The sequence below is a fragment of the Ahaetulla prasina genome, chromosome 10 (assembly GCF_028640845.1).
Source record: "Ahaetulla prasina isolate Xishuangbanna chromosome 10, ASM2864084v1, whole genome shotgun sequence".
Classification (NCBI taxonomy): domain Eukaryota; kingdom Metazoa; phylum Chordata; class Lepidosauria; order Squamata; family Colubridae; genus Ahaetulla; species Ahaetulla prasina.
Window position 1 is genome coordinate 24,406,279 of NC_080548.1, and position 12,597 is coordinate 24,418,875.

The window sequence follows — 12,597 nt, forward strand, 5'->3', positions numbered from 1 at the left end:
ACATATATAACCACGTCGGCCACAACTTTTCTCCCACCTGACTCATTTTTTAATTTACAGATTGGGCTTTTCTTGTTTTTAAGTAGGAGGGAAATTTCAGAATTACCATCTTTCCACTCCCAAATATTTGTGTTCTAAACTGAAGCGCTCCAATCTACTCTACTCTTGTTCCCTCCCCCACAAATATCTGTATAGGTCCAGCCTGAGAGTTAGAGTATATGTGTTTCATCAGCACTGTCCTGCTTCCTTTACTGTGTCCTGGCCTTGCACTGTCTGCTCAATTTCCAACTGTGTCAATCCCAGTGCCTTTCCTGCAATAGCTCAAGCTGCTACTTCTCTCTCTGTCACCATCTTTTTCATGCCTAGATGTGTCTGAGCACATGCCTCAGAAGATAATGGGCAAATTGCCCTTCCAGGAATATTACTGTATTTTTTTTTTGTGGTCATTAAAATAACAGTAACAGTAACAGGGTTGGAAGGGACCTTGGAGGTCATCTAGTCCAACCCGCTGCTCACGCAGGAGACCTCTACTAGGGATTCAAACCGCTGAACTGCCGAACTTTCTGATCAACGAGCTCAGCGTCTTAGCCACTGAGCGACGGCGAGCCAATATGCCAGACGAAGTAGGATATTCTGAAACAGGCTTCCTATTTAGCTTGCAGAGCTTGGATACATTGAATGAGTTTACCTATTGGCATCCTTCAATCTCAAAAGACTATGGTATCATGCTCTGAAAACAGCATCTAGTGTGGCTAAAAAGGCCAATTCGAGAGTGGCAATCACTTCCACACGGGGGGGGGGGAGCAGATACATTCTGTCCCCTGCCCATCCCTCAGATTTCGCTGGTTCCGGGACTGCCTCATTGCCTCAGCCTGCTGAACAAATGTCTCTTCGAATTGGAGAAGGCCATGCTGCGTCTTTAGCCTCCAAGCTGAACGATCGGAGGTCAAGGTTTCCCAGTTGTTAATGTCCATTCCCAGGGCCTTTAAATATTTACATTTTTGAGTTTACCAAAAATGTAAATATTGCAGAGTATACAGCCTCATGCTACGTAACTAAGCTCCATTTCACGCTGCTGAATAAACTAAATTATGAATGTATCTTAAACAGGAAACTTATCTTTAGATATATTTTTTTTTACTCCGAAAGCATTTTATTAAAATAAAATTGATAAAAATAATTTTAAAAATTCCGATCATCAATTTTTATCCATCCTGGGTATGACCCTACATAGCTTCTAAAGTACCAGCTGGCTGGTGCTTGTGACCTGATTTTCTTCCCAGCATTGGTAATGTAATCAACATGCTCCCTGGAGAATTGTGTGTGAGAGTTCTTCCCACTAGAGGGAGCAGACCAAGCAGAAGGTTGTGTGCCCCGGGTAGCGTTGATGCAGAACATTATTGTCTTGAGGTTGGGCTTTGTGTTAACAGCAGTGAGGGGGGCCTGTTGCCCTTCAGATACCAGAGTCTCTGGAGATCGACTGTCATTTCCTGTTTCTGCCAAACTTCCTGCTGAGAACTGCCATGGATGGTATACCTGGTAGTGTCAGGATAAATTGTTCAAACAACAACAACAACAACAAATGTATGGCCTTATCTGGGAAGGGAAATCTTTCAAACATACTGCTCAGTAAGGGTGTGTATCTCTGTGTGTGCACCTTCCTTTTCCTGACTTAGAGGACCTTGGCAATGCTCTACATCAGGGGTCACCAACCTTTCGGACCTCAGGGACCACTAAATTCATAATTTTAAATCCCACGGACCACTAATATGATCTGCCTAATGATCGGCTGGGTGGGTGTGACTATGTGGTCATGTGACTGGGTGGGCGTGGTCAACTCAATGTCACTCATATCGAGGGGTGCCTCGCTGGCCTCTACTCGGCTCCCCCCTTCCAGCCACTCCTCCCGTCCCCATCCAGGCTCCTTAGGGCCCCAACAGGAAGCAGTTGTTGGAGCTAAGCAGCCACCACAAGAAAGACTTGGCCAAACAGCTCAGTTCAAATTGGATCTGACCGAGAAGGAGGCTCAGCAGAAGCACCTCACTGAGGACTACAAGCATAGGCTTTCCAAGCAGAGGGAAGACCTGCGGGGGTGCAAGGCCAGGTACCGGCGCCTGGAGGCTCAGCAGGCTGAGATGGTCAGTCAGTTCCAGGCCATGATGCAGTCCCACTGGAACAAGGCCCTTTGGCTCTTCACCACCAACGGTGCTTCCCTCCAGCCTTCACCCAAAGCCCCACACCAGGAGGTTGAAGCAGACCCCAAGTCGGAATTTCTGCCCCCCTCTGACCCACACAAAAAGACCCCGAAGGGGGAGACTCTCTACAGCAACACAAACGTTCATTGCACGTATCCAGCCCAGGGGGCGTAGTTTGAGGATCCCTGATTTAGTGCAATATAAAAAATGCAAATATTTTTTCTGCGGACCACCAGAATTTTCTTGCGGACCACCAGTGGTCCACGGACCACCAGTTGGTGACTGCTGCTCTACATAAGCACCCGGCTTGTCACCTTCTAAGCTTTCCTCATATCTCGAAGATGAAAGCCGTAAGCTTAAACACTCATCACTTCTGTGCTGAAAGAATTATGCCTTGCTTGTGTGGAGATAACCCATGGCGGCAGGAAAAATACGTTTTCTCCATACTCTTCCCTGGGGCCAGTTTGTTTGAAACCGATATTAAAAAAAGAACAGAAAACTTGTCTTGGTTATAATCGTTATGGACCAGCCAAATTGACTAGCTAAATAATTGAGGAGGGCTGCGTTGTGCAGCAGGATGGCCAGAAGGTTGATAGATCACTGAGAATATTCCGAATGTTTTGTATTAGCTTGGCGTGAACTCTGAATTCTTGGCGTGGAACAGCAGTGACACAGTTTTTCTTAATCGTCTAAGGCAGGGGTCTCCAACCTTGGTCCCTTTAAGACTTGTGGACTTCAACTGGCTGAGGAACTCTGGGAGTTGAAGTCCACAAAGTCTTAAAGGGACCAAGGTTGGAGACCCCTGGTCTAAAGAAACTTGTGGAGAGATAGAGGAGAAGGGAACCCATGCATGAAAGGATGTGGGTGCAAATTGTAAATCGCTGACTAAACTCCTGGACTGACCATGTGTCAGAAAGTGCCGGTTCAGCAGTTTGTCCTTGGCTTTTTTAGCCTCTCTTTTATAACTAATTTCCAGGCAGGATTCCAGTGAAGCATCAGAGTGGTGCAGAGGTGGAGTTCTCGCCTCACAATCAGGAGGCCGTGAGTTCGATCCTAGGTAGAGGCAGACATTTCTCTCTTTGAGCACACTTGAGAATATATCTGCTGAAAAAAAACCTCCGCATTGGTGACAGGAAGGGCATTGGGCCAGTAAACACTCAGCTCCATTCAGTTGCCCAGACTCCACCCCGCTAGGGATTATGGGGGTCGTTAAAAGAGGATGATGATTCTAGTGAAACATCAAGTCAATCTACTAAGCTCAGTGTTAATGGTATCTCTGCTGTGTGAGAGTAGTTGCTTGTAAAGGATATGGTGTGTGTGTGTGTGTATGTGTGTGTGTGTGTGTCCTCTGTTAACAACGGTAATTGGGGCTGAGGACTCTGGCGCTAAGCCACAGTGTCATGAAGTGTGATGTCACATGACTTACGACGGCAGTTCCAGTCGCCTTCCTTAGGTGTTGTCTCCCAATGAGATTGCAGCATCCGATGGTCACGTAAACCCATTTACGACCTTCTGCAAACTTCCCTGTTGACTTTGGTTGTCAGAAGCCGGCAGTGAAAGTTGCTGCAGGGTGCTGCGGTGTCACAATGGCTTAGCTGGCCGCTAAGCACCTGAATCGCGATCACATGACCACCGCAGGGATGGTCTATATCTGCTCCTCCTGGCTGTGCTCCTCCTGTAAACGCCTTTACTAACTAGTCCTGTTCCAATTCTTTGTAAAAAAAATCTCCTCGCAGCTTTTCCTGTATGGGATGGAATTTAGTTGATGCCTTCCATGAAGCCCGTCCTGCTAGTCCCTTTCTCTGGCTCAGAAAGCCTTACTTCTGTGTCGGCCGGATATCTTCGTAATTTTTTTCCTGTTTTGTTTTGTCCCGTAGGCAAGTCCTCCGGTGTCTCGGAGCTTTTGCCAGGCTTTCAGATAGGGCATATGGAAGGTACTGCCTTTTTTCTTCCATGCTTACTTTCTAAGTGGTTGGGAGAGGGTTGACTTCACTCCTTCCCTATTGTTTTAACTGTTTTCCCCTCTCCTTGAATTTCTCACAGTTAGAAGTAGAAGCGCTTGGAAGGCAAAGGATTCTGAAATTCTTGTCTGTCTGTCTGTCTGTCTGTCTTCCTTTCTCATTGACTTTCTCATTTTGCAACGTTTCTGTTCTCTTCGTACATTGTAAAAAAATGCGCCCCTTGGCACCATTGCAAAAATGCGGGCTTTAGAGCGATGGGGACATTGTATTGTGGAGCTTTGGGCTGAATTAAAAATGCAATCCACAGTCTGCTTCATACCTCTCATTTTCCATGGTGTTGGGCATGGAAGCTAGGATGTACTCGGTCCTTCCTGTACTGACTCTTCATGGCAAGCTGGGGGTGCCTTGTTTAGAAAAGCTGCTTCTGAGCCTGAAGTGTTCATTAGTCCTCTGTCCTTGTTCTATGGCCCCCTTTGTCCTTGTTTCTATGGCCCCCCTAAACCTTTCTGCTTAGTGTAACTTGAGGTCAAGAGCAGGGGTGGGATTGAAAAATTTTAGCAACTGGTTCTCTGCCCAGTTGCTGGATGGGTGTGGCCATGGTGGGTGTGGCCTACTCGGCCTCCTGCAGCATGGTGTGTGTGTGTGGCATTTTTGCCCTCCCCAGGCTCTGAAAGATTTCCTTGAGCCTCCAGGAGGGCGAAAACAGCCTCCCCCCAGGCTCCAGAGACCCTCCGGAGGCCGGAAACGGGCCCCTGTTTTTCACCCTCCCCAGGCTTCAGAGGCTTTCTTTGAGCCTATGGAAGGATGAAAACGGCCTCCCCTGGGCTCCAAAGGCTCACTGGAGGAACGTTTCTAGAACTTCCTGGAGGCCTGTTTCGCCCTCCCAGAGCCTCTGCGCATCCAAAATGGGCTGTGTGGAGACTCCTGTGCGGAGTGGGTGGGGCCAGCCAGTCCTTGCAACTACTGGTTATTAGCATCCGGTTCGCCTGAACTGGTCCGAACCAGCTGAATCCCACCCCTGGTCAAGAGTCTCCCTGGTTGGGGTTGATAGGCCCTGCTTAAAGAAATGTTCTTTCAAATCCCCCAGAGGTATTTGGTAGGTGGGATTTTCCACATTGTCATGAAGTCTAAATTGTCACTATAATAAAGTCCAATACTTTACGGATAATATGGGAAGGGGAGGGGGAAATGTTCAGAATCAGTGTTACGCGTCACAGGGGAGATGCATGTCCAAGTGAAACAAAATCAGCATGGGTAGTCCTCAACTTACAACAGTTCACTTAGGGACTGTTAGAAGTTACAACAGCACTGAAAAAAGTGTCTTATGGCCATTTTTCACACTTACGACCTTTCCAGCAGCCCCATGATCGTGTGATCAAAATTCAGATGCTTGCCGTTTCATATTTATGACCATTGCTGTGTCCCGAGATCATGTGACACCCTTCCCTTTCTGTGACTTTTTTGATAAGCAAAATCAACGGGGAAGCCAGATTCACTTTAACAACTGAGACAAGGAAGATCATAAAATGGGGAAAATTAATTGAACAAATGTCTCACTTGGAGAAATGTGGAGCTCAGTTGTGGTCGTAAGTCGAGGACTACCCATATAAAGAGGAATGGAGAAATTGCACCTGAAATGGCCAACTGAACAGATCAGTTTATTCCAGAAGTCTGCCCATCCTTTGCTAAGGACTGCTATCTTAAAGTCTACACGGACTCCCTTTATTTGGGGTTCTGCTCCACTGGCCAGACTCAAATGAAGGGATTTTTTTTGAAACCTTATCTATGTTTTTGGGCGTCCTCCTCTGCACCCAGTTCATATAATTAAACTAAATCTCCTATAGATACCAAACGGAGTGTTGTTAGTGCAGGGGTCTCCAACCTTGGCAACTTGAAGACTTGTGGACTTCAACTCCCAGAGTCCCTCAGATCAGCAATGCAAAGCTGGCTGAGGAATCCTGGGAGTTGGTCCACAAGTCTTCAAGTTGCCAAGGTTGGAGACCCCTGCTTTAAAGTTTTGTAGGAAATGCTACCATATGAACCTCGGAAGCTTTTAGAAGCGTGGACTCCAACTCCCAGAATTCCCCAGCCAGCAAAGCAGAATTCCACCCAGAGGAATTCTGGGAGTTGAAGTCCACAAGTCTTCAAGTTGCCAAGGTTGGAGACCCCTGTGTTTGTGAGATGCTGGGATTGCTTCCCCCACCTTTATAGACTCTTGGTAGAAGTTAACAAACATATAATATTTGACTCTCTCGATACAATGGGATTCGTTGGTTGTATCTCTGAGGGCCGCTTCCCGTGGTTTCTTCCTAGATTGGGTCTTTGTGGTCTTGGTTGTGCTGGCCTTCTTTCTGGTTTTCCTGCTCCTTGGAATCTGTTGGTGCCAGTGCTGCCCCCATACCTGCTGCTGCTATCTTCGATGTCCCTGTTGTCCAGAGAAGTGCTGCTGCCCCGAAGCACGTAAGTTTCCCTTTACAGATCCGGTTTCAGCTTTCCCTGGAAGTGATTAAACAGATTGTCTCAAAACATCTGTCGTTGTTCGGGTCTCAAGGAACAGGTTCTTCTTCTCGTAAGTAGGAGAAATATGAAGAAATAAATACGTTATGTGTATTTATTCAAGCAAAATGTTCTGGTCTGAAAGAACAGGTTCTTCTTCTTGTAAGTAGAAGAAACGCAAAGAAATAAATACGCTATCGTATTGATTCAAGCAAAATGTTCACCACGTTCCAAAGTCCAGCTGTGTTGGGTTGGGAGCAGGGGTGAAATGTTACGGGTTCGGTCCGGTTCATCCAAATCGGTAATAAAAAATGCTACTGGTTCGCTGAACTGGTAGTAAAAAATTTTTTTTTAAAAAAAAGTTCCGACGATCAGCTGAGCGACGCGCAATCGTGGGACCTTTTTTTAAAAATTATTTTGAGATTTTTTTTTACTATCGGTTGTTCGGAACCGGTAGTTAAAATATGCTTTAAAAAAGTGAAAAAAGAGAGGTTCCAACGATGACAGTATGGTGCGTGATCGTCAGAACATTTTTTTTAACTTTTTAAAAGCATTTTTTACTACCTTTTCGCCTGAATAGGTAGTTAAAAAATGGTTTAAAAAAAGTAAAAAAAGGCTCTGACGATCGCGCGCCACAGCTGATCACCCCTCCCATGTGCTGTTCTACTTACTTTCCTTCCCATGCCTCCTCCTGGCGTGCACTGCGCGTGCGCGCACCTCACAACTGGTGTGTGGTGCGCAGCCACCGAACTGATAGTAAACTGGTTCAGATTTTACCACTGGTTGGGAGTGCTGTAATCCAGTGGTGGGATTCAGTCAGTTCCTACCAGTTCGGGAGAACCGGATGCTAATTTTACATCTGGTTCACTGAACCGTTAGTTGTAAAGCCTGGTTGGCCCCTCTCCTCCCTGCCCCTCTCAGGAGTCCCCATGCGGCCCGTTTTGGATTCCAGGTAAGTGCAGCGCCCCCATGGCGGCTCTGGGAGGGTGAAAAACGGGCCTCCCAGAAGTCCGGAAACGGGCTCGAGGAAAGCCTCCGGAGCCTGGGGAGGGGGAAAACACCCCTCCCCCTATGGTGCAGGGGGCCGAGTAGGCCACACCCACCATGGCCACACCCACCCAGCAACTGGGCAGAGAACCGGTTGCTAAAATTTTTGAATCCCTCCCCTGCTGTAATCCCTTGCTGGCTGCTCTAGGCCACGGGTAAGGAAGAAATGCTTAGCAAAGCATGGCTGGAGAGGGGAGGTTATACTGAGGCCATCCCGCTCCAAACTACAGCAGTAAACAGAGTTCAGACTGCCTATCTAGATTCCTAAACTGGGTGTATTCAGGGTGTGTCTAAAGTTACACTATTTTGTTTCTGATGCTTTAATTTACAGTCAAACTTAAAAGGGCTCCCTAAGAATGTTGTAAGCAAAGGGAGTCTTTATTTTATGATCGCAATTAGGACTCTGGAATTCTGGTCGCTAAGTGATTTGGTGGTTAAGCAAAGCATCATATGATCGGACCAGATTTTAGGGCCATTTTTTATTTTATTTTTTTGAAACCAGGATTGTTAAACAAATCTGACTTCCCCTATTGATTGTGCTGGTTGGAAGTCATAAATTGTGATCATGTGACTACAGATTGCAGCGATTGTTATAAGAGTGAGTTGGTTGCCGAGTGCCCAAATCACAATTGTGATTGTGAGGTTGCAAGACATCTTTTTTTTTATCAGTGTTGTCACAACTTCGAACCATTGTTGCACAAGTGGTCATAAGTCGAGGACTACCCACACAGATGATCAATATTCCGTGATTCTTTACTTGCATCCCTTACCACCATATGCCCTCCTCCTCCTCCCAACCCAAGATCATTAAATTGGAGAAGAAGCACTATTATTAATCCTAGAAGGCCGCAAAGAAATCAAGCTTTATCCAGGGATCACCTTCTCAAGGTTAATGGCTATAACTGGGGGTTGTAATCCCTGCCAAGTGTTCTGCAGGGCCGTACCACTTTGCCACGTGCATCATGTCTTAAAAAGCAAACACCTGCCCTTTATTTACAAATCTTTCTCTTTCCAGTGTATGTAGCCGGGAAAGCTGCAACATCGGGAGTCCCCAGTGTTTATGCACCCAGTATCTATGCCTCCAGCAATCCATTGAAATCAGCTCCCCCAGCCACCATGATCCCTATGGGCCCAATGTCTCCAATGTACAATGGGTACGGAGTGGATTATGATCGAGCCAGCTCAGGTAAGTGGCTTGTCTAGGCTGAATTTATGTTGCCCCACAACTAGTTCGCAGCTAGTGGAATTAACAGTCCAAAACAGGGGTGTCAAACTCAATTTCATTGAGGGGCACATCAGGACTATGGTTGACCGCTGGGGGTGTGCGTGGCCAACTGGGCGGGCGTGGCCAGCTTGATGCCATTCCCCAAACTGCTGGCATGTTTCCTGTTTGCACTGGGTAGACCAGGCCGAAGCAGGGGTGAAATGCTACCAGTTCGCGAGATCCAGTAGTTAGCTACCAGTTCATCCAAACTGGTATTTCCGACGATCAGCTGTGCCACGTGCTAAATCGCATGGCACAGCTCTCCCCCCCCCCATTGTTCTACTTACTTAGTGAAGTCTTTTTCTGCATGAAGCGTGCGTTTGGTGCACATTGTGCACGTGTGCGCAGTGTGCTTTTGATGTGCACCGTGCATGTGTGGATGGTGAACCAGTTGCGATCCGAAGAGAATTTCACCTCTGGGCCGAAGTCACGCTGGTCCAATGTTTCCTTTCCCACTGGGTAGACCAGGCCAAGATGACATTACATTTACATTTTCCAGGACAGCCCCACGGGCTGGATCCAACCACGTTGTGGGCCTTGTGTTTGACACCCCTGGTCTAAAAGATCTTGTGCTACTCCCAGGTTTACCCTTTTGAGTTGTCCCCTTGCATTTTGGATTGTCCTCAATCTAATTGGATGTCCTTTCTGGATGTCCCTAATGCTAGATCTCTTTGACCATTGCAATCAGTTGATCAAAATTGGGGGGAAGGGAAGAATTCTCTCTCTCTCTATGGAAATCTTCTGTCAGCAGATTTTTGTTATGCTCTGGTTCTCTTGTATTAAGCAGAAAGTTAGGCCAACTAGCCACTTATTTTATGGCTTGTCAGCGCTTGTTCTGTAATGTGCTTAGTGAAAGCATAGCTTACAATGTTTTATTGCAGGCCGCTGCTAGGATTCACAAGTACAGCCACAGGGCAGTTTGTCCTGCCTACTGCTAAGTTGCATGTGTCACATCCCTTTTATGGAAATCTTTTTCTGTCTTTTCATGGCGTTACAGTTGGTGGAAACAGCTCCCAAGTGCCTCTCCTGAGGGATACAGAAAGTGTGGCAAATGCTGGTAAGAAGCATGGAATGGAGTACCGAGTTTGCTTAGATAGTGTGCTTCTGTCTGATCAGGCATGCTTGGTTGTGGGGAAACAGCTCACGCTGATGATTAAACATGTTGTTCATCAAAGGAATTATAATTACCACGTTGCTTCACTTGGCTGATCCAGCTGTTTGCAGCTGACGGTGATGCTAATTCGTCTTCCTACCACATAGAATAGGGAACACTGTTGTAGTGCTTGGCTTATGGAGTGCCACTAGCTTTGCAGCTGAATTTTTAGATCTACCCTTCCTGCATAGAAAGAAAAAACAAAACAAAACCCACTTTTCTCTAATTGGTGCCGTGCAGCTATGTTAGGATTTCTGCTGGCCGAATTTCCACCTAGTATGACCAGGGTGGAAGTCCAAGACATCTAAGCTTCATAAAATTAAAACCAGACTCATTTTAAACAAAACCCCTTCCAAACACTTGTCGGAAGAGCTACCTTTTGAAGAGATGCAACCTGAGACATTTTTTGTTTTTGTTTTGGAGATTCGTGCAATCTCTGTGCCTGCAAGATTTTGCTAGACATCGGCTGGCTGGTCCTTGCGCTGAAAAGATGAACTTTTCAAACATTGGGTCTTCGAGATAAATTCTCAGTCCAGCAGGAAGATCTTCCCTCTTAACAGAAGGGCGAACGTGCACCCGCTCTTTGTTGACAGTCTTACAACCTTGAGCTTTCTCGTTTAACTCTAAATTCATTACTGAAGCAAGAGGTAATTAAATCTCCCAACAACTTCCCACCCCACCCCGTGTGCTTCATGCCACCTGTTGCATCTGCTGCAACCAGCAGCACTTGGTGCAAAGCACAAAAGAGGGAATTGCAATCGGCAGAGAAGATCCTGCCTCCTATTTCAGTTTCAAAGGTGACAGTGGTGGGTGAATCACACGATTGCCAACCTACTTGGCAATCTCCCCAAGGGATAAAGGTAAAGGTAAAGGTTCCCCTCGCACATATGTGCTAGTCATTCCCGACTCTAGGGGGTGGTGCTAATTTTCGTTTCAAAGCTGAAGAGCCAGCATTGTCCGAAGACGTCTCCGTGGTCATGTGGCCGGCATGACTAAACACCAAAGGCACACAGAACGCTTCCCACCAAAGGTTTACCTTCCCACCAAAGGTGGTCCCTATTTTCCTACCTGCATTTTTTTACGTGCTTTCGAACTGCTAGGTTGGCAGAAGCTGGGACAAGTCACGGGAGCTCACCCCGTTACGTGGCACCAGAGATTCGAACCCAAGGCATATGGCTCCTTAAAAACAAAAATAAAAAAATAACCGCCCTATGTCCTAAAGCCTGCTCCTGATCTCTCTTCCCCAGCTGTCCGCAGTGGCTATCGCATCCAAGCCAACCAGCAGGATGACTCCATGCGGGTGCTCTACTACATGGAGAAGGAGCTGGCCAACTTTGACCCTACTCGGCCAGGGCAGCCCAATGGGAGGCTTGAGAAAGGTACTTTGCTGGGGTCCTTCTGTATAGGAACAAGAGTGTGCCCAGTCAATACTTCCCTGAGTTGTCACAGCAGTGTGCCTTTTGGTGTTGGGAGGAGAACGGTTAATTAATTCTCTTGTCTTGTTTTCCAGCCTCTGTGTTGAGTGAACTAAGCTCTCTTCATGAAGATGATCGGCGTTACGAGCTGCGGCAGGGCATGGGGAGGCTGCGTGGCCAGGCTATGTCTCCCATCAGTGACCTGGAGGAGGAAAGTGTACGGAGCAGCGAGAACCGGCGCTTGCTTCCCCCCGCCCCTTGGCGTGACCGTTATGAGGACTCCCCACCACGAAGCTATGGCCGACGCCCGCGTTCCCGCTCGGTAGATGCTCTAGATGACTATGAACGGGACTCCTACCCTTCCCAGCACAGAGGTCGGGGCCAGCACGGCTCAGACAACGAATGCCATCACCGCGATTATTCCCCTGACTCCCGTTATGACTCTGAGCGTTACGGTAGACGCCGAAGTCGAAGTAGAGATGACCTGCGGGATCTGGAGCGAACCCATTATGATAACCGGCTCTTGGAGGAAGCACTGCGGAAGAAGCAGCGGGCAGGTAGCCGTGAAGACCTGGATCATGGAAGCGCCTATAATGGGAGATCTGGCCACAGGAAAAACCGGGATGAAGATAGCAATGGCTTTCCTCCTCCTCCACCGCCTCCGTACACAGAGACCGAATCTGTGTCTTCTCGCAGCAAGGATGACCGCAAGCTGCGAAGGGTGAGGTTAAAAAAAATGGGGAGAAGGCCACACAATTGTAATGCTTTATAAATGGAGATGTCCTGGATAAGGCGAAGTTAGATACAGATTAACAGAGTTGGAAGGGACCTTGTAGGTCATCTAGTCCAACCCCCCCCCCCAAACAAACCCTATACCATTTCTGACAGGTGGCAGTCCAGTCTCTTCTTGAAAGCTTCCAGTGATGAAGCTCCCACAACTTCTGAAGGCAACTTCTGTTCCATTGGTCGATTGCTCTCACTGTCAGAAAATTTCTCCTTATTTCCAGGTTGAATTTCTCCTTGATCAGTTTCCATCCATTATTCCTTGTCTATATGTAATCTATTT

The 12,597-nt window shown here is 47.2% G+C and overlaps 1 protein-coding gene across 4 annotated transcripts in view; it reads left to right on the forward strand.

Moving 5' to 3' along the window:
- LSR (lipolysis stimulated lipoprotein receptor) overlaps positions 1 to 12,597 on the forward strand; it is a 35,280-nt gene that overhangs the window by 20,628 nt on the left and 2,055 nt on the right. The window contains exons 4-9 of one of the 4 annotated variants that reach the window (XM_058195891.1): positions 4,073 to 4,129; positions 6,470 to 6,616; positions 8,715 to 8,885; positions 9,961 to 10,020; positions 11,364 to 11,495; positions 11,627 to 12,252. In XM_058195891.1, the coding sequence (XP_058051874.1) occupies positions 4,073 to 4,129; positions 6,470 to 6,616; positions 8,715 to 8,885; positions 9,961 to 10,020; positions 11,364 to 11,495; positions 11,627 to 12,252 (1,193 nt within the window). The remainder of the gene's footprint in view (positions 1 to 4,072; positions 4,130 to 6,469; positions 6,617 to 8,714; positions 8,886 to 9,960; positions 10,021 to 11,363; positions 11,496 to 11,626; positions 12,253 to 12,597) is intronic. The other 3 variants (XM_058195893.1, XM_058195892.1, XM_058195894.1) reach the window with 3 other exon arrangements.